At 46.8% G+C, this 27339-nt stretch overlaps 1 protein-coding gene and 1 non-coding gene across 9 annotated transcripts in view; one reads left to right on the top strand and one right to left on the bottom strand.

Moving 5' to 3' along the window:
- The window catches only part of CLSTN1 (calsyntenin 1), a 76215-nt gene that overhangs the window by 23647 nt on the left and 25229 nt on the right, over window positions 1-27339 (bottom strand). For 4 of the 8 annotated variants that reach the window (XM_087858344.1, XM_087858346.1, XM_045776819.2 and 1 more), the window contains exons 2-3: window positions 12486-12608; window positions 252-281 (exon numbers count right to left, since the gene is read on the bottom strand). In XM_087858344.1, coding sequence (XP_087714470.1) covers window positions 252-281; window positions 12486-12608 — 153 coding nt within the window. The remainder of the gene's footprint in view (window positions 1-251; window positions 282-12485; window positions 12609-27339) is intronic. The other 4 variants (XM_087858345.1, XM_087858347.1, XM_045776820.2 and 1 more) reach the window with 1 other exon arrangement.
- On the top strand, window positions 10212-10336 carry LOC123779120 (small nucleolar RNA SNORA40). Its single transcript, XR_006776079.1, has one exon. It is a non-coding gene; the product is annotated as a small nucleolar RNA SNORA40 (small nucleolar RNA).

The following is a 27339-nucleotide window of genomic DNA, read 5'->3' as shown; positions in this document are numbered from 1 at the left end:
TTTAAATGAGAAAAAAAATGCACAGTATTATCCGTACAGTTCAAATGGATGTCTGATTTCCAGATATTTCTAACCAAGGGTTTGGTTACATACAATTTCCATCAATATATTTAAAAATAGAAACAAAGTAGGAGAATAAATTAGGGTAAAAAAGCATGACAGTTTCTTCTGTTTAAGGGCTGATTCCCAATTTTATAAACAAAGTTAGTGGGTTAATATTCATAAGAGGGATAGAAAGAACCCTTTATCACCTTCTTTGGTGACTGTCACCTCAAAACTCTCTAAAGGGAGAAAAGATAAACCCATGTCAGTAATGCAGGAAAGAATAAAGATGGAACAATAAGGAAAAAAGTCAAAGATGCACATATTACATAGAAAAGTTCGACATAATTCAACAATCAGCTCGGTAGCCACTCGCTAGAATCGCCAGAGCAGGACGATCTTCACGGGCACAAACATCTCTGAACCCAACACCGCAAACCACCATGTAATGTTGAAATTACACCGGCCTGGAGGTGAAATCTACTATAAAACTTCATGATGCCCTCAGGGGTCGCCGGGACCATTTTTAATGACCACTTTCACGGTAACTGTTAATAAGTAAACCTATTTGTTATTTTACAGTTTTCAGACTTTTCATTTTCAGGCTAAGTTCTTGCGGCTCAACTCTGGTAACATTCAACTCAGCACGAGATTTGATGAAACTGAAAACAAACATTTGGAGCAAAGGGTTTTCACTCTTTGTTCTTGAGCTGGAGAAATAACCACATTTTCTAAGCTAAAGGACCCAACCAAGGCAGCGCACATAAACCCCTCGTCTGAGGAACATGTGCTTGAACGTGAACTGAAACCGGATTTGAGCCTAACTGCAGTGACGCCACAATGACCGGGGCTTGTAGTGGAAACACTGTTCTCTGAAGTCAACAGAAGTGCTGCTTCCTCGCCCCCCAGGGCTACCACCGAGGACTGCCAGCACGTAGGGGTCGGGAGGTCAGGAGGTCGGGAGTCCCACTGCCTCTTCAGACAGAGCCGGCCTCACTGGGACATCTTCTCTCCCCCAAAGGCAACTTCCCCGATCTCTCCTGCTTTCCAGTGGTTTTACCATATATTTGTATATCCCTGAGCAGGGTTTCATTTTGCTTGTTTTTGAGGTTTGAAAAATGGTGTCACATGGTGTGCAATTTTTGTGACTAGCTTTTGTGTTGCTGTTGTTGTTGTTGTTTAAAAATTTATTCATTGTCTGTTTTCATTTTAAACAGGTTCCATGCTGGGTGGAGGCCTACTTAAAATGCAGGGGCTCGAACTCACAACCCTGAGATCAAAACCTGAGCTGAGATCAAGACTCGGACGCCTAACTGACTGAGCCACCCGGATGCCACTACTTTATTTTTTTAAGTAGGCTCCGTGCCCAACATGGGGCTTGAACTCACAACCTCGTGATCGAGAGTTGCGTGCTCTACCGATTGAGTCAGCCAGATGCCCCGTGACTTGCTTTTTTCACTCAACCTTGTGGATCCAAGATTCACTCATCCCTGCTGGAGGATACGGAATGCAGTTCCTTCCTTTTCACTACGACATGCAGCGAGAATCCAAGGAGTTAGAGCAGGTGAAGGGCTTAGAACACGGCCTGGCCTAAAGAACGCACTCACCAAGGGTTCGCTGTTACCGTATCCTCCACCGTGTGGGTGCGCCACCGTTCCTGCTTTCTGCTACTGAACGACGCCGTGATGGAGATTTCTAAACGTGCTTTCTGCTGCACGTTCACAGTCACTGTAGGCCCCGTACTGCCCAAAACTGGAGCCACTAGCCCACGTGGGCTGTTTAAAATTAAACTAAAATTCCTATTAAAATTGAATAATATTAGGGCGCCTGGGTGGCTCAGTACGTGAAGCATCTGCCTTCAGCTTGGGTCACCATCCCAGGGTCCTGGGATCGAGCCCCGCATCGGGCTTCCTGCTCACAGGGGAGTCTGCTTCTCCCTCTCCCTCTGCCCCTCCCCCCCAACTCGTGCTTGCTCTAATAAATAAATAAAATCTTTTCAAAAAATTGAATAATACTGAAAATCAGTTCCTGAAGCGCCCGGGCGGCCACACCTCAGGTGCTCAGTAGCCACACATGACGAGTAACTACTGAGGGGGACGCAGACACAGAACGCTTCCGTCATCACAGTCAAGTTCCACCAGACAGAGCTGCCCAGAGTCCGCGCAGACCAGCTACGGCCTGCAAGCCAAAGCCAGCCTCTGTGTGTTCTCGAATAGCCTGAGGCAAAGAATGGTTTTTACTTTTTAAAACATTATTTTGTGGCGGCGCCTGCGTGGCTCAGTTGTTAAGTGCCTTCGGCTCAGGGCGTGATCCCGGCGTTCCGGGATCGAGCCCCACATCAGGCTCCTCCGCTGGGAGCCTGCTCCTTCCTCTCCCACTCCCCCTGCTTGTGTTCCCTCTCTTGCTGGCTGTCTCTCTCTCTGCCAAATATATAAACAAAATCTTTTAAAAAAATAAAAATAAATAAAAATAAAATATTATTTTGTGACACAAGTAAACCATTTGAAATTCCAAGTTCGGTGTCCATAAGTAAGGTTTTATTGGCCTACAGACATGCTCTTTTATTTACATATGGTCTACGGCTGCTTTTCCACGACAGTGGCAAATCCAGGGCACTGCAGGAGAGACCCTATGGGCCACAAAGTCTAAAACATTCACTACCAGCCCGTTACAGACGTTTGCTGATCCCTCACAGATACACCTCTGTGTAGAGAACTGCGGAGGACCAGGCACGTCCAATTTTCAGAATGTCCTATTCACTCCATTATGCTTACGTTTCTTTGGGGTGTATATTAATACCGTATAACGCATTTTAAGATCAGTCAAGTTGCTCAGTTTTCAACTCAAAGTGTACTCTTCTAAAGAGAAAACAGTGACTCAGACCCACACTATCCGAGTCGGCATACCTGGGTGCCTCTGGGGCAAAGGCTGCTGCGTGCGTTGAGGGCAGATTTAAGACCCTGCGATGAGGATGCTGAGGTGGGTCATGCCGCCTACTAGTGCATTGCTGAGTAAAAGGATAAAGATGCTCGTTCAAGCAATGTCCTTGAGACTGTTTCTGACGGAGATTATCATGAGGAGTGGAACTGTTTGCCAAAAGAGGTACACTCCCTAATTCCCTCCTCTGGCATACCAGGCTGGGAGGCGGGAGGAGGAGAGCGCGGAGTGTGTAGGAAGGCAATGGGGTGTTTCAACTTTACATTTCAGTGTTCGGGGGAGGTTTTGTTGATAATGTCTGACTGGAAACCAGAGGGAACTAAGGGAGCAAGCCACGTGATTTCTAGGGAAGATTTCAGACCAGGAACAGCAAGTGCAAAGGCCCTGAGGCAGGCCTGGGCCAGGCCTGGCTTAGGAACAAGGAGGCCTATGCTGCTGCAGTGGCTGGGCAAAGGGGAGGCCAGCAGACGAGGTCCGACAAAGACGAGTAACCTGAAGCTACAGTGGCTGCTACAAGAATTGCAGCTTGTCCTCCGAGTGAGAAGGAAATGACTGGAACGTTTTATGTAGTGAAAAAAAAAATGGTTTATATTTTGAAAGAATTCAACCAGCTTCTGTGTTAGAAATAAGTCTACAAGCAGGCAAGGATGGCTACTGGAGTAACGCAGGCACGAGAAGCTGAAAGTCAGAACGAGGGGGTGCATGGGGTGGTGAGAAGTGGTCAGATTCGGGGTGTGTTCTGAAAGTATGGACAATGCCGTGGGATTACGAGTGAGAAACCCAAGGATTAATAAATTCCTTTCAGCCGACGTGGGAGAGACCATGGACTGAAGGTTTGGATGGGGGAATGGGAATGCATACTTCGGCTTTGAACACGCATTTGTATTGCAATTTGTTAAGCAATAGCGTCTCAAAAGGTATGGTTATCAAATAAAAGAACATAAATTATTTTGCAACTCCTGTATTCCCAGGCTGCTCCCTAAAAGACTGGACCCATTTACAATGAGAACAGCAAAAGGGTGTACTTCTGTCTTTCCTACATATCCCCACCTATTGTATCTAAGTGGGCTACCTGAATAATGGGCTGCATCAAAAGGATTCGGTGTCTCAAATCCACGTACTTATTAAATCGCTGGCAGCCTGGGTCCTTTCGCCTAGAACGGCTTTGGACCCCGTCCCGCCAGGTGATGCCTGCTGCAGCAGGAGCAGGGCCGGCGTCACACGCGGGCAGACCTGGGTTTTCCGTACCAGTTGCGCGACCCTATGTGTCCCTAAGCCCGCCGAGCCACCATCTGCAGATGTGGCAGCAGACCGTCTCCTCCTTCCATCCACGACCCTGACTTTAGTGAGGAAGACGGGCCCCGGGGGAGCAAGGGAGGGGCAAGTAAACAAGTTAAAATATTGCAGTCTCTCTGACGGGATCTGAAAAGGGCGAATCTAAGGCAGTTTCAAGGGGCGCCTGGGTGGCACAGCGGTTAAGCGTCTGCCTTCGGCTCAGGGCGTGATCCCGGCGTTACGGGATCGAGCCCCACATCAGGCTCCTCCGCTATGAGCCTGCTTCTTCCTCTCCCACTCCCCCTGCTTGTGTTCCCTCTCTCGCTGGCTGTCTCTCTCTGTCAAATAAATAAATAAATAAAATCTTTAAAAAAAAAAAAAAACAAAGGCAGTTTCAAGAGGAAACACTGAAGGGATCCTTCAGGGCCGGCTGGACAGACAGACAGGAGTCTGGGGCAACCCCCCGAGTGTGGCTGATGGTACCAGTTAGGGAACTAAGGCACAGAGAAAGGGGAAGTGTTTGGGGTTTGCTTCCCTTACCCCCCAGCTGCCTGCTGGTTGGTCTGCTGGAGTATTTTAAAGCCAGACTTCCATCCATCGATCATTAGAGATCTCTAGCAGACAGTTAACAGACAGTAACATTACACGGCCAACAGATTAACAATTCCTTAGGAATCTTCCTCGTGAGGACCCTACCGCCTCTCCAACTACACTCGTTTATGACCTTCCTCCCCACAACCGGGGCCAGTTTGTTATTTTCTGTGCCCATTCTCCCAGGAGCTGACTTTTTAAACTTTGAGATCATCGTAACCCATTCTTCTTCACTCTCTCCTCCATCCTTGTACCTACAGCTCTATCAGTTACACGCATGACAGGTACACACGTGTATCACATCCATCCCATGGGTCACATCACGGTGACCGTGTATCAAGGAGCATCTCTGCCCCTCTGTATTCCCAGGCTGCTCCCTTGGACGCAGCCTTCTCTCAGCCTTCGCAAGGAAGACCTCTCAAAATCACCTCTCCTATTCTACTTTCTGCCCTGCGCCTTCCCACCCAGTTCAGACCACCTACTACCGCTCTGCTGGGTAAGTGCACAGAAACGCCCGCTCTCCTCATGTGCGAAACGCCCCACCGGCTTTCCCAGAGGACCTCTCCAGCTACGCTGGCCTCCAAATACACCAGCCCTCTGCCCCCAGTCTCTCCTCTCATTCCCCAAGAGCACCTAAAATAGTCAAAAGAACTTTGCTGAGGCATTTTTTAAAAGCAAAACATAAAAACATAACAATGGTTAAACCAACAAAGTATAGATTTGACTTCTCAATGTCCAAAGTCACGTCCAGGGTGCTCAGCTGACAGTGGTAGCTCTCACTTTCCTCATCCGTCTGTTTGAGAAACCTCAGATTCAGGCTGGCCCTGCCTTCTCCCTGTCTTCTTCCAAATCGGAATACGGCCCCACACTACACGGCTCCTCCCTAAATGGAAGGCGTGTCTCTAAGGTCTATCCTACGATCTCCCAGCTCCCAGGTAGTCCTGCCCTTATATGCACTCCTTATGGTCACTAGTGCTGGCTGGGACAGTTAGGGTCCTGTGGGTGCAACAGAAACCCATTCTAGCTAACTCAGGCAAAAAGGGACTTCGGTGAAAAGCCATCAGGAGCTCATGAAATTGACTACAAGCCAGAGAAAAGGACTTGGAAAGAGCCAGAAACCAAGGCAGGAATACGGACTATAACACTCCCAGAGCAAAACGTTCTGGGTGGATGGAATGCAACTGCAAACTGTACCAGCATCTTTGTCCCTCTGCTCAATATTCACATCCACGGACGGAGCATCTGGTTGGCCAAGCTTGGGTTGTGCGTGCACTTGGCTGGGGAAGGCGTGGTAATGGACTGCAGACCCACCAATCTGGACCCAGTGGGAAAGAAGTCAGGGGCTGTTAAGAAGGAAAAACAGACATCTGCTGAGCAGCAAGTGTCCACTACCATGTCCCTGCTAGTCCCATTCTGGTCCCTAACCCACTTCTCTCCACACAGCCTTGGGGCCCATGCTCGCCAGCTGGATGTCCAGGCTAATTTCTGGGACAAGCTCACGTGCTGCTCTTGTCAGAGCAGTTTTCCAGTTTAAACCCGCAGCAGAGCAACCGCCACCACACACCCAAGGGCTACCCCGCACGACCCAAGCAGAGCAACCCAAGCGCTACCCCCTCCAAGCTCACTGGCTACAGCCACGACTCTCCATTTCCGTGTGCCAAGAACTGCCTAAGAAGTTTGTTAAAAATGTGGTTTGTCGAGCTGCATACCCAGAAATTCTGACTCCGCGTCGCTGGGGTGGAGCCCATTAATCTGCATTTTTAACAAGGGCCACCAGATAGCTCCAATGCAGATAGCACACAGTCCACACCTGAGTCCGGCCTGCCAGCGGCTTCCAAACCTCGCTGGCCGGAGACAGATTTCTTAGGCTCTCCTCCTGGAGGCAGAGACTCAGACAGCTGAGCCCATACCTCAATGACCGCACTCAACACGCAGGCCTGGGTGATTTGGACACAGTATTAAACTCCACATGTGCAGAAACATCCCATCTACTCAGGTTGGCAACAGAAACCTTGTGAGCCAAGCTGATTTCCAACCCTCCGCTCCCACACTGCATGCTCACTCCACACACCCCACGAGCTGACTATCCCTCTCTCCCTTGGAAGCCCCTCCGGTTCCCACCCCTGCTCGACTGTTCCCCTACCTTCACTGGGTATGTAGTTCCGCTCATCCTTTACGCCCAGTCACCTCTGCACCTGCTTTAACCCACACCATCTTGCCTTTTAGGAACTCCCGTCCAGACTGTGTGTCGCTGCTCTCACTTGGCATTAAATTATAAACTCCAAGTACCCCCACTTAACTCTTGGTCGATGCCGGTTTTGCTTCCCACCGAGATTATCGGTGCTTTGAGAAGAGGGACCAACTTTTATGCTTTTTTCTATTCTCTAGGAGACCTGGCATGGCTACCTCATATTTCAGGGTTACTATCTCAAACCCCTCCTGAAGGTAACTGCGCTCAGAACGAATCCACTCTAGTCTGTAACTTAACGTGGAGTTTCTGGCCTCACATCCAGACACTGAATCTGCTAACTCAGTGGAGTCCTGCCCTAACGTTGAACCACATGCAATTTCTGGCATTCTACTTTTTCAAATATCTTGACATTTTCAACACACAACAATGGCGATTTCAGGTGGCTTAACTGAATATATCCAACTCATTGTGGCACACACAATGTCTGCCCAGTTGCGTATGCTAAAAAACCAGCATTGGGTGGCGATGTGTGGCAGTCAAGCCCATTGGCCATCTTCAGGCCACATGAGTCACACAAATTACACAGAATATGGAGAAAAGTATCCCAGATCGGAGCTGGTTCTAACTAAATATCAACAAAGTTCCCATTCTTGCCCTGAAATTTCTTTTGGATTCTCTTCGTATCATAACCGTTTAACATCTTATAAACCATCTGAACTCTGGGGAGGTGGGCAATGAGCGCTGGGCTGGAACCACATAGTAAAGGGAAGAGCTTGCAAACAAGGGGCCGGGGGCCGAAGGGGAGGCTCAGGCTTCTCCTCCAGGCAGTGAGGAGGGGTGGCTGTCAAAACAGCGGAACGGGGCCTGTATAAGGGGTGCAGGCTCTTCACTGCCCATGGATACATAAAACACGCAACACACTTTCATAGCCATGTCTACTCAGGCTATTAGCAGATTCCGGAAAGGGGGCTGAGTAAGGAATCAACTCATTTTAATTTCCTAGAATAGCTGACAAGTACCAAGACTGTAGTCTCTGGGTTTCCCCCAAGGAAACAATCCGGCCTGGGCCCTCTATGTTCCACATTAGCATCTAATTGGGGACCGTTTACAACGCACTCTGGCGACTAAGCTTCCAACGTTATGTGCATTTATCTCGGGGCTTCAACAAGGAAACTCTGGGGGCTGCCCACGCTCATGTCCCGTGATGGGACAGGACCGTGAGCCAGGACACTTACAGGGTTTTAAAGGTAACGTCAGGGAAGGGGCCACAGCGGCGTATGAATCCACGCTGGAGCCAGAGCGCCTGGCTCGAAGGCAGCTCTGGCGCTTCTGAGCTGGGTGATCTTGGGCAAAGCCTCTTGCTCCTTCTGCGAGTGTGTGTGCAGCATCTGCTACTCCCCATGCCGGCCTGGGCGCGGGGAGTACGGGGAGGTGCTGCTGACACTCGGACCTCCAGCCCCTCCTCTGGAAAGCCAGCAGCAGCGAGAGCGCCCACGGCAGGAGGCTGCGGAAGAGACTCCGAGAAAGGGAGCCATGTGAAGCCCTGAGGACCACCACTGCCACACGCTCAGCATGTGACAGATGCCACCACCGCCACAGCACCAGCACCATCCTGGCAGGAAGCTAACCCCCACGTCATCACTGAAACCAATCTAAGACCGCTGTAAGCCTCCAGGTGCGGCCTCTGCCTTACGCGAAAAGCTGTTTAAGAAACCCAGTGCGAAAACAGAACACTATGAAGACTGTTACAGAAAGACAGAAAAACATTCCTCGCAGAATGTTAAATAAAAAGATGTTTCTGAAAGTTTCTGTTATGAATAACACCAGCAGCAGAAACGCCGTGTAGAGCACCTACTACATACCAGGCACTGTTCTGAGCTCTTCAAATGTTTAAGTAAGCGAATAATCCCCAAACCCTTGAGGTATGTGACGTCACTACCCTTGTTTTACAATGGATGAAACTGGGACACAGAGACGTCCAGTCATTTGCCCAAGGCCATCCAGCCAGGAGTTGGCCGAGGCAGGAGTCAAGGCCAGGCTGGGGTCTGTGCTCCCACGTACCTGCCTGCTACGGCCCCAGGGGGGCAGTGCTCCGTGCTGCGGCTGGATGGGTGCCGTGGCAACAGAGGAGGGAGGCAGGCCCTGCCGCGGCTCCCCTGGAGGCAGGAGACCAGCGCTGTGCTTCAGTAAGAGCGCTGGCACAACTCCACTCCCAGGTGTACACCCAAGCACACCGAAGACCTACGTCCACGCAAAGCCTTGTACACTCAGGTTCACCTCAGCATGATTCCTAATCACCACAAAGTGGAAACCATCCTGATGCGTGTCACCTGATGAACGGAGACACGGGAAATGTGCCATGTCCGTACAATGGAATATTATTTGGCAATAAAAACAAAGGACGGGCGCATGTGACTACTGGCACATGGGTGAAGCTTCAAATTACCACAGGAGTGAAGACTAGTCACAGCAAATCCAGAACAGGCAAATCCATAGACACGACCCAGATTAATGGTTGCCAAAGGGGCGGGGGAAGTGGAGAGTGGCTGCTAACGGGTGCGAGGATTTCTTTGAGGGTGACGAAAACGTTCTGGAATTAGACAGGGGTTAATGCTGCACAATCCTGAGAATATACTCAAACCCTGTGAACGGTATACTTTTATGCTATGCGGATTTTATGCTGTGTGAATTATGTTTTTTAAAAGGAACATATGAAAAACTGGTCCCCCATGAAAATCTCCAGAAGGAAAGGACTGATTTACCTGTCTACTATGGCAAATACAATCACGTTAGCACTGTGACTTGGCTCTCAACTGCTTCTCCTTACAGTGTTTTAAATGTCAGTATGTTAACTTTTGCATATCAATAACAAACAGCTGGGAACCCCTAAAAACATACGACTTTAAAATAAGTATAATTTCATTTGTGATAATACATTAGGTTTTGATAAATCTGCAATAACATTCAACCCAATGAGAAAGAAAAAATAGATGACATTTTACTAATATGACTTTTTCCTTCAAAGTGTATTTCACTTCCTGCTTCCACTGCAGCTTCCTGCGGTGCCCGCCGGGCCTCATCCTGGCAAAGAGCCACCCTGCCCCCGACACATGCCGACAGATGAGGCCACTGCCCTGTGTCCCAGCTTCTCTCCTTAAAACGGGTATGGCAAGAAAGCACTGTGTTTGCTTTTGTTTCGTTTGAGGACAAAGACTTAGACGAGAGCCCAAGGTGAGTCCCGTCCTGCAGCCCAGAACTCACTGTTCATTCTGAGTGTTGACACGGATAAGAAGGAACATGACACCTAAAACGGGGGGAAGTGACGGCGGGGGTACTGATCGGCATGAAGGTTGGTACCAGGACCCCAGAATGACTAAAAGCACAGGACGTGAGGGAAATCTCAGCTATACTGAATTTAATATTCTAATTTTTATGTCGGCCTGAAACAAAGACGCCTTCTTTTTTCAGACTTTTCCCTTGAGAACACAATGTCTGGACATCAAGGTATTGGTGTGTCCCCCAGATCTGTCCAGCGCTAGGGGGTGAGAGTTCCGGGGTGAACATGGTTTGACCTTCCTCACGTTAAGAAGGCGTCCGAAACTGAGCACCAGGCAGATCCATCTACTTTCACCCGAAACACGAGGGCGTTTTTGAAGTATGTCCATCTTCAAGCGGGGGTCAAAGGAGCCCAACCGCAAGAACTGTGGACGGAGACAGTGGCAACTGGGACCGAACAAAAGTCCTTTTGAAAAGGGCTATTCTGAAGACTACAATTCGGACTTTGGAGGAACTAAGGTGATCGGGAGTGGAAGGAATCACATGTGAAACTCCTTACATAGTAACGTACTGACTTTAAAAAGAAACAAACCAGGGATGGCAGGAAGCGTACTTACCTCGTAAGACTGTGGAGATGACATACAAATTTGAATCTGTAAAGCACTCAGAACAGCGCCTGGAACATGGCAAAGGCTTTCCACGCGTTCCGCATTGTTAGTGACGCGGCAGGAAGGCGCTCCAGACACGACAGGTCTACAGCGGAAACGCCACAGAGACCCAGGCGAGTGAGTCTAGAACTCCTGACTGCAGCCACCCCTTAACATGCATGAAATGTGTAAGTCCGCTCAAAAACATGAGCTGGACGATCCGGTAAGGTTACTTACACAGCACGACACGGCCCGCTCCCGCGGCCGCACTGGACACGCGGTACACGCGGGATGTCCGTGTAGATACACACAGACAGCCCCCAAGACCTAGGCACTTACAGAGAAAAGCAATATGCAATGCTCCAGTCGTTTTAAATCGAGGGGGAAACAAAACGGAACAAACCACCTCAGCTGACAGACACTATGTGTGTTCACCGCACAGAGTGTCTCCTCTCCTGTCTATCTAATCGGGTTTCTCCGCAAACACCAATAAACAAGGAAAACGAATGGGTCTGTCTCCACCACCGACTCCAGTCGTGCAAACTGGCTCTCAGGTCAGGCTCCTGAGCCCGGGATGTGGCACTCGGACAGAGTACGAAGAACACGTTCGCTGTAAACAGCTCTTCAGAAACAACGTGCATTCACTCCCCTCGATCCACCACAGTAAAATTAACGGACGACAGAATCATTGTCCCAATCTGTCCCGAGGCAAAGAGAATACCTTCTTTAATATGAGAAACTGTGTTCGGGAAAAACATCCTGCAAAAACTACTCTTTACAAAAATTAACGTCACTACGTCAGTTTTGACTCTGAGGCAAAGAAAAGGTGAAGCAGCACTGCCCCCCCCCCACTAAGGAAGCTACTATGGTCACTACGTCAAAGCAAGCACAGTTCTGATCCGTGAAGTGCTATTAAATGTTACAAAGCAGAAAACCTCCAAAGCAATCCCAGAGATTTATCTCTTATAAATACTCAGGTTACAATCTTATGAAGAAACTCACGTTAAAAATTTATTAAAAGTAAAAATCTAAGCCAAAAGGATTCCTCTATAAACACGGCTCTGTTTTTTTCAGCTCGGTCTTTCCTGGTATCTGATGTCTGGGTGATGCAAGGACAGCCTCGAGCCACTCACGAAGCAGCAGCACCAGCGGCACCAGGGAACAGGTCAGAAAGGCAGAATCTCAGGTCCCCCCAGACCCACTGTACCCAGATCCGCATTTTTAACAATGACCCTCAGGTGTTCTGTGCACACGCTAGTCTGAGATACACTGAGCTAGGTGTTCTCTATCTGCTCACACCGAGGAATACAATGATGCAATGAATATTTTGCTTTTCAACAAGGGTTTTTTTCAGCTACTCCAACTATTAAAATGAAAAGGAAAAAATGTCGTACAAAGAAGCCACAAACCCCTCTTAGCTATCAACACATTTTCAGAAAGCCTCAGCTATAATCTGAATGGGATATGTGAAATGCTTCCCATCCAGTCCACATTTATCAATCGTAAGATAAAAGCCACGTTCATACCTGTGAATCGCATAGGTGCGTCTTTATCCAGGGCAATCAGAGGAGGGTCGAGGAGCACTGCATTATCATTTTCTGTGATTATGCCATGATAGGTGGGCTCAAGCCATGGTTTGTGCTTGTTAACTGTGTTTAAAAAGAGAAAAAGAAAGGAAACAGACCAGATTAGAATTATTAAACTCCACTGCTTTTAAAGATACACATCTATTACTAAAATAATAAAACACTCATTAGTCTGGAAGGCAACACTTGTATTTTTTTAAAGACTTTATTTATTTATTTGAGAGACAGTGAGAGAGAGAGCACAAGCAGCGGGAAGGGCAGAGAGGGAGAAGCAGGTTCTCCACTGAGCACAGAGCCCGACATGGGATCATGACCTGACCCGAAGACAGACAACCAACTGAGCCACCCAAATACCCCAACAGTTGTATTTTTTGTTGCAAAGTTTGATATCGAGACCCTAATGGGATGAAATTCTTAATTCCAGAGTAAGTACTGTAGAAACGGAGTCTATGAAGGAATCAGAATTAAGAAATAAACTGCTCTAGAAATTAAAAGAAAAGAGACTGATGGCTATAGACAAACCATGTTTTAACCCATCACAGAAAAGTTACAAAGAAAAGTATACTATCACTTCCTTATGGCAATAATAATACAGTACTGCCTATTTAAAACTAGCATTACAAATAAAAATGTAAAAGAAAATTTATGAATGTAAAATTACAGAGTATAAATAAAACTGAAAGCAAATTTCTGAAAAACTTGAGTGAAAACAGTGTTTACAAATAACCCACTTTGAGGGTCAGGCTGTGTGGAGGTCAGACTCCAGCTCCCTTCTATTATCGGCTACATGACCTTGAGCACATAACTGGCCTCTTAATCTCAGTTTCCTCATCTGTACACCAGGGACATGCGCACGACCCACAAGGCTGGGGCAGATCACCGGAGAAGCGACCTGTGTCCTTCTTGGTTGGGCACTGGCACGGATGCTCCGGTTCCTAAGGCAAGAACTGCCGTGCTGGCGGTCCGCTCACCCGATGAAATCCAAGTTTCGTTCGTCTCCATTCGTTTTGCCTGGGTCTTGGCTCCCAGCGGGCCTGTGCAAGACCTTCTCCCGCTCCGAGCCGGGGCCCTCTCTGAGTCCCCGTTTCCCCCAGCACAGTCTGGGCGGTTTGTTTTTACCTTCACCTTACGAGCGCTCACATTATAACCTCGTGTGGTATTCACCGCGGAGCGCCCCAGTTGAGCCCATCTAAGCAGAAGAAATGGTATGAAGTTTTATTTCCACGTAGATGGTGCCTATTTGTTGAATGATTCTTTTCCGTAAGGCCATCTTCAGAAGGAGCTAAAACTGAGATCCAATGTTTAGTCATGATGTGATATTACGTGTCTGCGGTCACGTGTCTGCGGTCACGTGACGACGGAGCCTGGGCTTCACCTGCATTTACTCTGACGAGGCGCAGGGGGGAGCGGCGCTCACGTGCGCCTTCTAAACTAGAGCGATCGCGGACAAGAAGCTACCGCCTCGCTAACTGACGGCGCATTTACCAGACAGTCACACAGTCACATCCAAACCAAGTGCAAATCCCGTTGTCTTCACTTTCCAAGTAAATCCAGGCCCACGGGAGTTGTGGGTTCATGGATACAGAGTTTCGGTTTTGTAACAGGAACACAGGTCCGGGATTGGCCACAACGTGAATGGATGTACTTGACACAGCGTGCACTTCCGACGGCAGGTGTTAGTGTATGTTACCACAATTAAAAAAAAAAAAAATCCTGGGGCGCCTGGGTGGCACAGAGGTTAAGCGTCTGCCTTGGGCTCAGGGCATGATCCCGGCGTTCTGGGATCGAGCCCCACATCAGGCTCCTCCGCTGGGAGCCTGCTTCTTCCTCTCCCACTCCCCCTGCTTGTGTTCCTTCTCTCGCTGACTGTCTCTATCTCTGTTGAATAAATAAATAAAATCTTAAAAAAAAAAAAATCCACACACAAAATCAATCCGGACGGAGCCATTTCTCATCGTCTGTGCTGCTCGCCTGGACTATTCACAAAATCTAGCCAACCTCATCCTTGCCCCCAGCACGTGCCCTTCACACGGCAGCCAGAAGGACGCTTCTCCAGCTCTGCTCTCGAGCCCGCAGACACCACATGTTACTGAGGACCCCACGTGGCTTTTCTTCTTGTGGGATCTATCTATTATCTGGCTACCTAATCAGCATTTACTGCACTGGGAATCAAAATCAAGAGATATTATTTATCAGTTCATTTTTAAAAACAATAGCCTATTATGTTATTATAAAAAACATTTTTGTGGAAGTGACTATATTTTTTAAAACAGAGTTTACGAAGAAGAGTGGCAATGTGTTACATGTCTGCAAAGCTTTCTACTGTCAGCCGAGTCCTAGCTTCTCATGCAGCCAGAGGGCCACACTGTCACATGTCACGCAGCCTCTAGGGAGCTCCAGCAGACACACAAGAGAAGGAGGAAAAAGGCAAGTAACGTCTTCATGTTATTAAAATAGCTCTGACCTCTTCAAACCCGACAGGGTCTCAGGGGACTCATCACCTCACTCAGGTCTGTTCAGACGTTCCCTCCTCTAACTACAGCACCTGCTGGTTTGGTCCCCACTTCCTCTTTTCCTTTTCTTCTGCTACTCGCCACACTGTAAGGGAGGGGGCAGCGGTGCCAGCCTGGGGCCTCAGGGCAGGTTACTTGGCTTCCTCCGTGGGCCTCAGTTTCCCCACTGATAAACTGAGGACGGCAACAGTACCCACCTGATAGGCTGGTTTGGTGAAATGCTTAGGACAGAGTCTGGCGCTCAGTAAATGCCATGAGGTGTTGCTGTGACTTCTTCTCCACTCATAGGTGAAGGAAAACAGATTCCAGGGGAGGGAGACCTCTTATTCTCTGTTAATTCCCAGCACTGTCGCTACTCAGGATTACTGGGTAGATGGGTGACTATATAAGGAATCTCATGTATGGTGCGATTAAAGTCAGTGCTCTGGTTTGTAAATTCTCTCACAGAGAAGATAATTTGGGTGCTGAGAACTGAAAAACGGGTATAATGTGATATGTGATATTTTAGACATTGGGAAGGTGCTTTTTGTTTTTTTGGTTTCTGGCATGTGGATGTTCCTTCCAAGGAAAGGAAACTAGAGAATCTGGAGGCACAGAATACATCAAAATACTGTGGGATCTGCCTGGAAAGGTAAGCTGCAGTCAGACGACAGGCGGATATGATGTGAAACCAAACCCCGATCATAAAGACCCAAAATTCAAGGGGCCTTTGGAAAATATCTCCTCCCCTCACCAAAGCTGCGGCCGGGACAAGAGATTGGGTAAAGAGAATTCAGGTGCTTATGCTCCACCTGCCCTTCCTCAGAAATACTCCCCAGGACAGAGGTGAGTTACCTGGGGGAGTAACTTGCAGGGGAGTAACCGCAGTTGGCTGCGGCCGCTGGTCAGAGAAGGTCCCACCGAACACAGGAAATAAGCTCACTCTGCAGTCAGGCTGGGTGTTTTACCCAGGTGCCGAGACTCCCATCCTCCCCAGATACCTCGTTAAACCACGAGGGCATGGCGCCTGGAAGGCCGCCTGCAGTTACAGATACACTACCGAGAGATAGGCACCTGCAAGGAGGGAGTGCAAAGCCCTCCATTTTTTGTCACTAATCTCATTTTAAAACACAGAAGATGTGAGTTTGACCTATTATTAACAATGCACCATTAATAGCAATATTTGATTCCAATTTGTTTTCGTACTTAAGGTTTTATTAAAGTTATAAGCACAGCAAATAAAGCTGGATTATTCCAGTGTGCGAGTCCATAAAAGTCCTGACACTTAAACTGAATGACCGTATTCAGCCCAGCAGGAATGTGGAAATGCCAGGCAGAGCAAATTGCAGAAAGCCTGTGATGGGAAGGAGCACAGTGTGTGCCCTTCTGCTACCCTAACGGGAAGGCCCATACTGGGGTGCTTGGCCGGCTCAGTCAGTGGAGCATGCGACTCTTGATCTCTGGGTTAGGAGTTCGAGCCCCACGCTGGTGTGGAGATTACTTAAAGATAAAATCTTGAAAGGGAGGAAAGAAAGAAAAGAAAGAAAGAAAGACAGACCCGTAGCTGAAAATGGCTAATGGTTCAAGGCAAAAAGAATTGTATAGCTATATTCCCAGTATTCTAATTTTGTAATTCAGAATTTATAAATTGCTCCTTTCAGCTGGCAGTAGAATGAAGAGATTCAGCCAGTTTCAAGGACTGAACTTTTAAATATTTAATAAATGATATTTTTAATATTTCATCACATTCAATTGGCCTTATCAAATATTTATAGAAACAAGTGAATGATATTTCTGTAATCTTCCTCTCAAAAATCACAAATAAAGGAACATGTCACCCATGTTGAGTCTTCACCTGATTCTTTTCACCACATTCTAGATCATTAAAAAGCCAGCTCAATTTTGAATGGCACAGTCTTAATTGAAATCATGGAACAGCAAGGCTGGCAATCAGACCTTCCGTACACATAAGTTCCATCTGGGGACACACCTATGATTTTAGGACATGGCTAGTTTTTTGTGGTTGTGGTAGATTTTATTTTTTAAAAAAGATTTATTTATTTACCTGAGCGAGAATGTGAGTGGAGGGAGGGGCAGAGGGAGAGGGAGAGGGAGAATCTCAAGCAGACTTCCTTTGAGTGTGGAGCCCAACACCGGGCTCGATCTCATGACCCTGAGATCATGACCTGAGCTGAAATCAAGAGTCGAATGCTTAACCGACTGAGCCACCCAGGCACCCTGTGGTAGATTTTAATCATTAGAAATTTCCACCAATTTAAAAATCAAGAGGAGGGGTGCCTGGGTGGCTCAGTCAGTTGAGCATGTGCCTTCGGCTCAGGTCATGATCCCAGAGTCCTGGGATCGAGCCCTGCACTGGGCTCCCTCTCTGTCAAATAAATAAATTTTTAAATCTTTAAAAAAGATAAATTAATTTAAAAAATAAAAATCAAGAGGAAAAGAACGCAACAGTCAATCTAAGGGTTAACTTCAAATATAATTCTTAGGCCTTCCCAGTACATCCCAACTCCGTGCGCTGAGGAGAGGCTGGACCCTCATCCAGGCCACACAAGTCACCCACCCGTGGAGAGGTGGTTCTGGAGCTGGGGTGCTGTGGCCTTGACATCAACCCAGCACCAAGCAGTTCCCCTCTGATTTCTTTTCTTTTACTATAAAGAGACATCCGCTGTTTTCGAAAGGGAACTTGATGTGTGCCCCTTCTCATTCCCAGCAACCCAGGTTGGTCACACTGGGCCAAGAAGGACATAATAAACAATAACAGCTGAATGTCCGAAGAGACTGCTAGCATTTCACCAGCAAATCCTAGACGGTGTTATGTTTTGTTTACAGAATGAGCTTTTAATCTCGGGCCATCAAAAGAATCTGCAATTAAGGAGCGCTGCCACTAGATGCCGACAGCTACCGCTGATCGGCTTGCAGGAGAGCCTCTGGCCCTCTCCTCACTGAGGAAGGGAATGTCCCTGAGTCACCAGGCGCTCCGCTGAAGACGATCTGTGCAGACAAGTGTCCGACACTGTGTAAGTATACAACGTCCAGCTGATTCTTTTTTACCTCAAAGAAACGTTTAGAATAAGTATACAGTCCCCAAATCAAAATATAAAAAGGCATACATTTTCGCAGAGTCTCATAAATACAGTCCCCACTCATAAATTCTTCCTTAAATCGGACCAAGCCTGGTCATTCAAATCAGCTTAACATCAAACGTCCTTTCAGCAGCACATCCCCCTGACTTTTTGTTCCAAGAGATCCTTCCTGAATATCTACTATACGTAAGCTGCAAGGTGCTGGGCTTTGGGGAATCAAATCACAGTCTCGCCGAGAACACAAACATAGCAACAGCCATCTACAAACGTTCCACAATGGCGTGGCTATAATTAAAGGGTTATACAATGTGGTAAACAAAACAACAACAACAAACTATAGAAGGGGACTCACGCAGTCTTGGGAACTTCATCAGTCCGCAGAGACCACCATGACCAAGTAGCCACCATCTCAAGTGTGGCCGTGCCCTGTGCCAGAGGGAAAGGGTGGCACCCTGGAGGGTCTTCTCATGGGAGCTACACATTTCACTCATTCGGCCAGAACTAGTCACACCAAACCCACCAGGATGGAGAAGTGACATTCTACCATGTGCCCGGGAGACGGGCTGGAAATCCCTGAGATCGGCTCTAGGGTCCATCAAAGTACAAGCGGAGATCTCCCAAGGACATCTTTGAAGGGATAACTGAGGTCTCTTGAGTGTGAGGGAGTATTTTAACAGAATAAAAACGTGTATCAGGTCTAAAGGTAGTAAGGCATACGGCACATTCTGGGACCAGCAAGACTGTTGAATGTATGGCTCTAAGAGTGTAATGAGGTGTAGCTGGACAGGGGCCTGACTTACGGTGAGCACCCCCCTTCAGTGCTACACCAAAGAGCTCTCTTGATTCTTTTTTTTTTTTTTTTAAGATTTTATTTATTTATTCGACAGAGATAGAGACAGCCAGCGAGAGAGGGAACACAAGCAGGGGGAGTGGGAGAGGAAGAAGCAGGCTCCTAGTGGAGGAGCCTGATATGGGGCTCGATCCCATAACGCCGGGATCACGCCCTGAGCCGAAGGCAGACGCTTAACCACTGTGCCACCCAGGCGCCCCTCTCTTGATTCTTTAGACAGCAAGATGTAGTTAAAAGTTTTAGACCATGCAGTCTAAGGCAGGAACTTTGGGATCGGATGGAACATAGTAAGTGAATTTTGTTTTCCTTTTCTTTTCTTTTTTTCTTTTTTAGATTTTATTTATTTGACACAGAGAGAGACAGCCAGCGAGAGAGGGAACATAAGCAGGGGGAGTGGGAGACGAAGAAGCAGGCTCCCTACGGAGCAGGGAGCCCGATGCGGGCTCGATCCCAGGACCCTGGGATCATGACCCGAGCTGAAGGCAGATGCTTAACGACTGAACCACCCAGGCGCCCCGTGAATTATGTTTCTGACTCACTCTGTAACTAGGTGTGGATTCTTTAACCACCCCCTATTTCTGCGTCGTAAGTCAGGAACGGGATCGCCTTCCACACCTTGTTTGACAGATTATAAATAAGTGAAGAGCCCACTCTGTGCCTGTCACACGGGGGCTCAACAAATATTTGTGGATAAATTAATTATAAGCAATAGCTGCTAGGGCAGAGCTAAGAAGACTCAGGAGGCATTCCTGTGATGACCTCCCTCTCATCCTCGTCCTCAGTACAGCCCAGAGCTACAGGAAATCCCTACAGTCTCGGACCCTGTAGGGGCCTCACTTTATCCCTTTTATTCAGGAAAGAAAGGAGTATTATACACAGTTACGCTGTTAAGTGTAAAACAAAAAGCAAACAAAGTGGCATTTTTTTCTAGTGAAAGAAGAAACTTTAATTAACCAAAGTAACACTGCATGATATTTACAAACAGTAGCTCCCCCTTTCAGCTGACATGTTCCCAGTAATAGTTTGGTTAACACAGCATCGGTTTCCTCTGACTTTGTAAAATACATTTTTTTAAATTACTCTTAACTGTTTTCTAAAATGGAACACTTCCAAACAACCTCTAAACAAAAACTGTCAGCACAGGTTTAAGGGCTTCATCACAACCCCAAGTATTTTTAATACTAAAGCGTTTGGGAAATCTCTATCACGTAGCTCAGGGTCTCAGGGTCTCTCAACTGTCCTGCACCAGATTATTCTCTGTCCTGGGCTCGGCATGTTTAGCCGCATTGCTGGGCTCCACCCACTAGATGCCAGCAGCACCCTCCCCAGGCCTGACAACCAAAAATGTCTCCAGACGTTGCCAGTGTGCTCAGGAGGCAAACGTCCTCCCCAGACCCCTTGAGAACCACTGACATACCCACTTCCTTAAAGAAAAGCAAGGTTCTCCACATTAAAATCATTTGCAGACTTCAAAACAGCCAACTTTATAATTTATGTGTATTACATTAATGTGAAGTTCATTTTTAAAATAAAACATTTCTGTGTGAAATAAATCCTTAAATTAAGCAAACAATTAGTCTTTTGAGTGGTACAGTGAAAAGTCTCCTGTGTTTATTCACTCTTCACTTGACAAGCATTCCACGTACTGCACGTGGCTACCAGGAGCACTCACGGTAAGCGCTACCATCTCACAAAAGGTAGGAATGGTGACCTGCCGGGAGGCCGGCTGGTCCCTCAAATAGGCCCTGGGTGACGGTGGGCACTGTTGGGTCTGTGCTGGGCGTGGACTCTGTTAGCCACGCTGGCAGAGTGAGGAGTTCCTCGTGGTTCCATGTGGCCAGGAACATGGCCCACGGGGGCTGCCACAAGATGAGACCAGAAAGGAAGCAGAAGTGCAATGAGGAGGAGCCTCAATGCCCTTTTTTACAAGTTCAAATCTCACAGTGTATGCAAAGTGGGGAGGCAGTGAAGGGGGAAGCAGGGAGAGACCTAATGTTGTGCCTGAGGGAAGATTAGCTGCCTCACAGAAGAGACAGGAGGGGTGAGAGTGGAATCATTGAGCCAGTTAGAGATCAGCTACAGGAGCAAGATGAGAAACACTAAGGGGCTGAACCAAGGTTGTGGCTTAGTGTCTAGGCTTCTGCAGCACATGGCTGGTGGGGCAGCTCGTCCCATCTGGGGCTGAAAGGTGAGGAGGGACAATAGGACTGAGGAGAACCCAGGGAAAGGGGCCTCTTTTTTCTTTCATTCCTTCATCCATCCACCCACTCCACCCATCCATCTGTCCATCCACTCCCCCATCCATTCGTCCATCCATCCATCCATCCATCCATCCATCCATCCATCCATCCACTTGTCTACCCACTCTACCCATCCATCCACCCACTCCACCCACCCACCCATCCATCCATCCATCTATCCGTCTGTCTGTTCATCCGTCCATCCTTCCACCCACTTTACCCATCCACCTGTCATCCACCCATCCACCAATCCACTCCATCCATCTATCTATCCATCCTTCCACCCATCCACCCACTCCACCCATCCATCTGTCCGTCTGTCCATCCACCCACTTGTCCACCCACTCTATCCATCCATCCATCCGTCCGTCCGTCCATCCATCCACCCATCCATCCTTCCACCCACTTCACCCATCCACCTGCCATCCATCCATCCACCCACTCCATCCATCTATCCACCCGTCCACTCACCCCATCCATCCATCTGTTTGTCTACCCAACTTTACTAAGCCCCAGGTAGTTTCCTCCACGCTGAGGAGACAATGGTGATTTAAGCAGTCCCTGACCTTGTAGAGCTTATGTTATGGATGATTAAAATACTAATTTTAGGGGCACCTGGGTGGCTTGGTCAGTTAAGCGTCTGCCTTCAGCTCAGGTCATGATCCTAGGGTGCTGGGATCAAGCCTCGCATCAGGCTCCCTGCTCAGCGGGGAGTCTGCTTTTCCCTCTGCCCTCCCACTCATGCTCACTCACTCACGCTCTCGCTCTCAAATAAATAAAATCTTTAAAAATATATTAATTTTAAGCACATTCTGCAAAAGAATTCTTAAGGAGCGAAATCACACTTTCTATAAATCCAACTTTTCAAAGATTAAAGAGGGCCTTCTAATCATTCCTTCAAATTCCAATCAAGTTTTTTTAAATTGTAGAGTCAACTACAACATAAAATTAGCCATCACAACCATTTTTAGGTGTACCGCTCAATGATACTAGGAACATTCACATTGTTGTGCGGCCATCACCACCTTCCATCTCCAGAACTCTCTTCATCCCGCAAAACTGAAACTGTCCCCATTAAACACTAATTCTCCCTTCCCCCAGCCCCTGGCGACCATCCTACTTTCTGTCTCTATGAATCTGACTATGCTATCTCCAATAAGTGGGTATTTGTTTTATGATTGGTTTATTTCACTTAGCATAATGTCCTCAAGGCTCATGCATGTTATATATTGTGTCATGATTTCCTTCCTTGTTAAGGCTGAGTAAGACTCCACTGTGTGGGTATCTACACTTTATCTTCATCCATCAATGGACACTTGGGTTGCTGTACCTTTCGGCTCTCGTGACTAATGCTGTCATGAATATGTGTGTCCAAGTATCTTCTCGAGATCCTGCTTTCAATTCTTTTGGGTATATACCCAGAAGTGGAATTGCTGGATCGTATGGTAATTGTATTGTTAATGTTCGGAGGAACTGCCATACTGTCTTCCGCACTGGCTGCACCATTTTACGTTCCCATCGCCAGTGCACCAGAGCTCTGGTTTCTCTACATCTTCGCCAGTGCTTGTTCTTTTCTGGTTTTTGATAGTAGCCATCCTAATGGGTGTGACCAAACAAGTTTTACATTGAGGAATTTTATCTTCTTATATTACATAAGATACAAAAGTAGACACAATAGAATAATGAACCCAGAGTGCCCATGACTCCACCACTACAATTAGAACACAGGGCCAATCTTGTTGATTTCTACACCCCTATTCCCACCACCAATTTCAAATATTTTGAAACAAATCCCAAACTTCGTATCACTTCACCCCTCAACACTTCAACATACATCTCTAAAAGATAATTAACTCTTTTTAAAACCATAAGGGCATGATCACCTAAATAATTCACACTTATTTAATAGCATCAAATACCCAGTCAGGATTCATATTTATCTGGACGTTTTGCTACAGCAATGATTTAACTCAATACATCTCTCTGCCATATTTCATCATGAAGTCTACTGCTATGAAAGAAAAAAGCTTTAAACAATAATGCTTCCGTGGTTTCCACAACTTTTTTCACCTATGTCTACTAACTAGATTTTTCTGTTACAATTCTTTATCACGTTGAGCGCTCCCCTCTACTCTTAACTTGCTGAGAATTTTTGTCATGAATAGGTATTAGCTTTTGTCAAATGCTATTTCTGCTTTGATCGACATCATCAGGTGATTTTTCTTCTTTAACCTGCTGATATGGTGGATTATTGATTTTTTTAAAGATTTTATTTATTTATTCGACAGAGAGAGAGACAGCCAGCGAGAGAGGGAACACAAGCAGGGGGAGTGGGAGAGGAAGAAGCAGGCTCCTAGGGGAGGAGCCTGATGTGGGGCTCGATCCCAGAACGCCGGGATCACGCCCTGAGCCGAAGGCAGACGCTTAACCGCTGTGCCACCCAGGCGCCCCTGGATTATTGATTTTTTGAATATTGAAATAGCCTTGTGTACTTAGAATAAATCCCATTTGGTAGTGCTATATACTTCTTCTTATACACTGTTCGATTTGATCTGCTCATATTGTATTGAGGATTTTTTTTTTCAAACAGCTTTACTGAGATTGTCATTTTAAAAAGTATTTCAATAATATGGGGCGCCTGGGTGGCTCAGTTGGTTAAGCATCTGCTTTTGGCTCAGGTCATGATCTCATGGGTCCTGGGATCAGCCCTGCTCAGCGGGGCGTCTGCTTTTCCCTCTGCCCCACCCTTCCAGCCTCGTTTGTCCTTTCTCGTGCACGCTTACTCACTCTCTCTCAAATAAATAAATAAAATCTTCTAAAAAATCATATTTCAATAATATATTTCAATGCACTTCTGTGTTGACCTGAAAATTCTACTGGCCTGAGGGGCACCTAGCTGGCTCGGTCAGTGGAGCGTGTGACTCTTGATCTTGGGGTTGTAAATTCGAGTCCCATGTTGGGTATAGAGATTAAGGAAAATCTTTAAAAAAATCCTTAATAATGGCTTAACAATGCCCAGTTTTGTATATTCAATATCAAATACAGCATGTCCTCATTGATATCAGCCACGTTCCAGGCACTTTGTATGCTCAATTTTGCTTACCATTAAGACTAATTTTCTAAAAGAGATTTAGCTACACGATTAGGCAAGAGACAGCAACAGTCACAATGCTGTTTTTGAGAAATCAGAGTGTGATGATCTCAAATGTGCTTTTAAAAATTAGGATTAAAAAAAAAAAAAGTCAAGTGGAATGAATGTTTCTGATATTAAATCTGGCTTAAATATAGCATCCCCAAAGTCAGACGAATAACTGGAGAACTGTTTTGGAAGTAGCATGACCTCCTAATTCAAAGCTCATAACCTTTTCACATTATGGACTCTTTTAAGAACCTACAGAAAGGCACAAAACCCCCTCCCAAGGAAAGTATGCAAACATACAAAACACGTGGCAGGAGTTTTTAGGGGTTTCAGATTCCTGCTGAAACCAGTCCAGGTTAAGAATCACTATTCTAAACCATAGTGAAATCTCTATTAATGACCCAAAGAAATCTAGCATCTTCATCTGGCACCTCAACCTTAACTGGAAATCAAATTGTAACACTGTTTCTTTTATGCCTGCGGTTCTCAAATGTTACTTGTATTATCTTCAGCAACAATATCTTCACAGTTCACAGGAGACTTCCCCAAGTGCTACTCTGGGGAAACAGACCCCCTAGGGAGGAGATACAAATAAGGTGTGACGCTGGTGCTGCATTTCCAGAGGATGCATAGGCGAGTGACACAGGAGGGTGGAAAGCAACAAAGAAGTTAATGTGAAGCTGAAATGACAGCGTATGCTTTGAATAATGGTAAGAAGTAAATAATAAACACATTATGCTTTAATTGAGAATAATAATTTAAAAAACCCGATTCCAAGAGGGTTGCTTCCTTTTAGTTCCCCTAATTCATTTTATAGATGGACATTTTCGTTACCTTATTCAGCACGTTATCTAACTCAGCATTCTCACTTCACTGTTACGAGAAAGATGGAACAGAAGCTAGCTAGATGGGTGGGTAAATGGATATACACAGAGATGGACAGACAGACAAGATAAGGATTTCTTTCTTTAAACAAGTTCCAAGGGGCGCCTGGGTGGCACAGCGGTTAAGCGTCTGCCTTCGGCTCAGAGCGTGATCCCGGCGTTCTGGGATCGAGCCCCACATCAGGCTCCTCTGCTATGAGCCTGCTTCTTCCTCTCCCACTCCCCCTGCTTGTGTTCCCTCTCTCGCTGGCTGTCTCTATCTCTGTCAAATAAATAAAATAAAATCTTTAAAATAAATAAATAAATAAATAAACAAACAAACAAGTTCCAGTACGTTATATAGAGGGGTCTCTGAAGCTCTGCTCTGTACGCACCCAACCAGAGCACAGAATAACAACCTACCCAAAGAGCAGGTGGTATACTTTATTCACTGTTATCAGGAAAATGTGTATATTTTAAAGAAGTCTTTAATAAAGTTTTTTATGTTTACATTTAAAGAGGCCACACCTCAGTGGCTTATTGTCTCATTTTTCTACCACCCGGATTTCATAACAAGTTACACTTAATTTTCCAAAGTAACTCAGGAGCATACTCACAAACTTTTCTAGTAATCAAATGAGAACATTTCACTAGCATGAAGTGCAGAAATCAATTACTTTCCTAATCAAATTTTGTTTTACTCAATATTAAGATTTGCCACATCAAATTAAAAGGCCAGACACTAACCCAAAACATAACCAGCAAGTCTAATAGGAATTTAATGTCCGCGTTTCATTCTTAGTCTCCTGAGCTTCCTGAGCCACTGTCCCACGTATTAACTGAGAGCCTCTCTTTAATGTCACAAATGTCGTGTGGCAGGCACGCTAGTATGGAAACCTTGCGTCCAGCTAGGTTTCCAAAGGCAAAAGCTCTCACATAACCCCTCCAGAAGTTCCAAAGGTGACGGGCAATGGGCACACGGAGGATCATTCTTAAACTTTTAAGGAATAAGGGGTCTCCCTCAGGACAAGGCTGTCCCATTTGGAGGGGTCCAGGTGGACGTGCTCCCAGAGTCCAGGATCCCTCGCAGGCGCTGGTAATTAATGCCCTGCAGCCAACCCCGTTGCCCTGGGGCCCACAGCCCTGCCCTTAGCTACAGTAGCCCTGGCAACAGAGCAGGCACTTGGCCCGAATCCCGCAATACCCCAGAAGGGATGCATAAAGATGGGTGCCTGAAAGAAGAGCGCTGGTTGCTGGTCTACATCCCCAGGGGTCTTGGAGATCTTTGACCAACACAGGTGGGCGCTGGGTTAGGTCCAGAGGGTCCTGAGTTTTTCTCAAGCTCTGTTCCCTCTGGTGGTGGCTGTTGATGTATGCATTTCAGAACGAAGTTTTATGAGGAGGAGTGAAAAGGGAGGAAGAGATGGAGCTGGAGAACGTGTCTTCCTCCTTCAGATGTTTATCTCTGCAGCAAGGAGAGGAGGTGTGAAACTGGAGACACTATATTTATTAAAATTAGTATCCTAACAGAGGAGGGGAGACCAAACCAGAGAGCAAAGAAAATGCGTCAGTTCATCAGCCACAGCAGTGCTCCTAGCCTGGCGTGAGGCAGAATCCCCTAGATACAGCTCCTGGGCCCCACTCTGGAGTCTGAGTCAGGCAGGCTGACCTGGGGCTGGGCAGGTTTGGAATGGAACATTCTCCAGGAGATTCTGACGCACTCCCCAACAAAGAACAAACGTATCACAGAAGGCTCATGAATAAAGGCATTTGGAGAGTTTCCTTGTCAGAGAAACAGGGCGATTTTCACTTTTGCTCTCTTAAATGCTTTTTTGCCCTTTGTCCTCCCCCCCAAAACGCCCCCACTTCCGAGCTATTTTGGTAGGGACCTGTCTTCGGCTTAGCTTTTCTAGGACACTTACTCATAGTACCAACTATGGCCACTGGCTCCTTATTTTAGCGCAAGAACCCCCCACTTAAGCAAAATCATCTCACGCATGACTATTAATTCTCGGAAATGTAACGTAGAGCATTTCTCACAGGCAAAGCGATGCGAAAGTACGAACCTTCTCTTCGGTGTCCGTCCCCTGCCTTTCTATATGTGCTACT

Source organism: Ursus americanus, chromosome 33 (assembly GCF_024610735.1).
Source record: "Ursus americanus isolate L20-20 chromosome 33, mUrsAme1.1.p, whole genome shotgun sequence".
In the NCBI taxonomy this organism is placed as follows: domain Eukaryota; kingdom Metazoa; phylum Chordata; class Mammalia; order Carnivora; family Ursidae; genus Ursus; species Ursus americanus.
The sequence above is the reverse complement of the archived record's forward strand: the minus strand, read 5'-3'. Positions and strand labels throughout refer to the sequence as shown.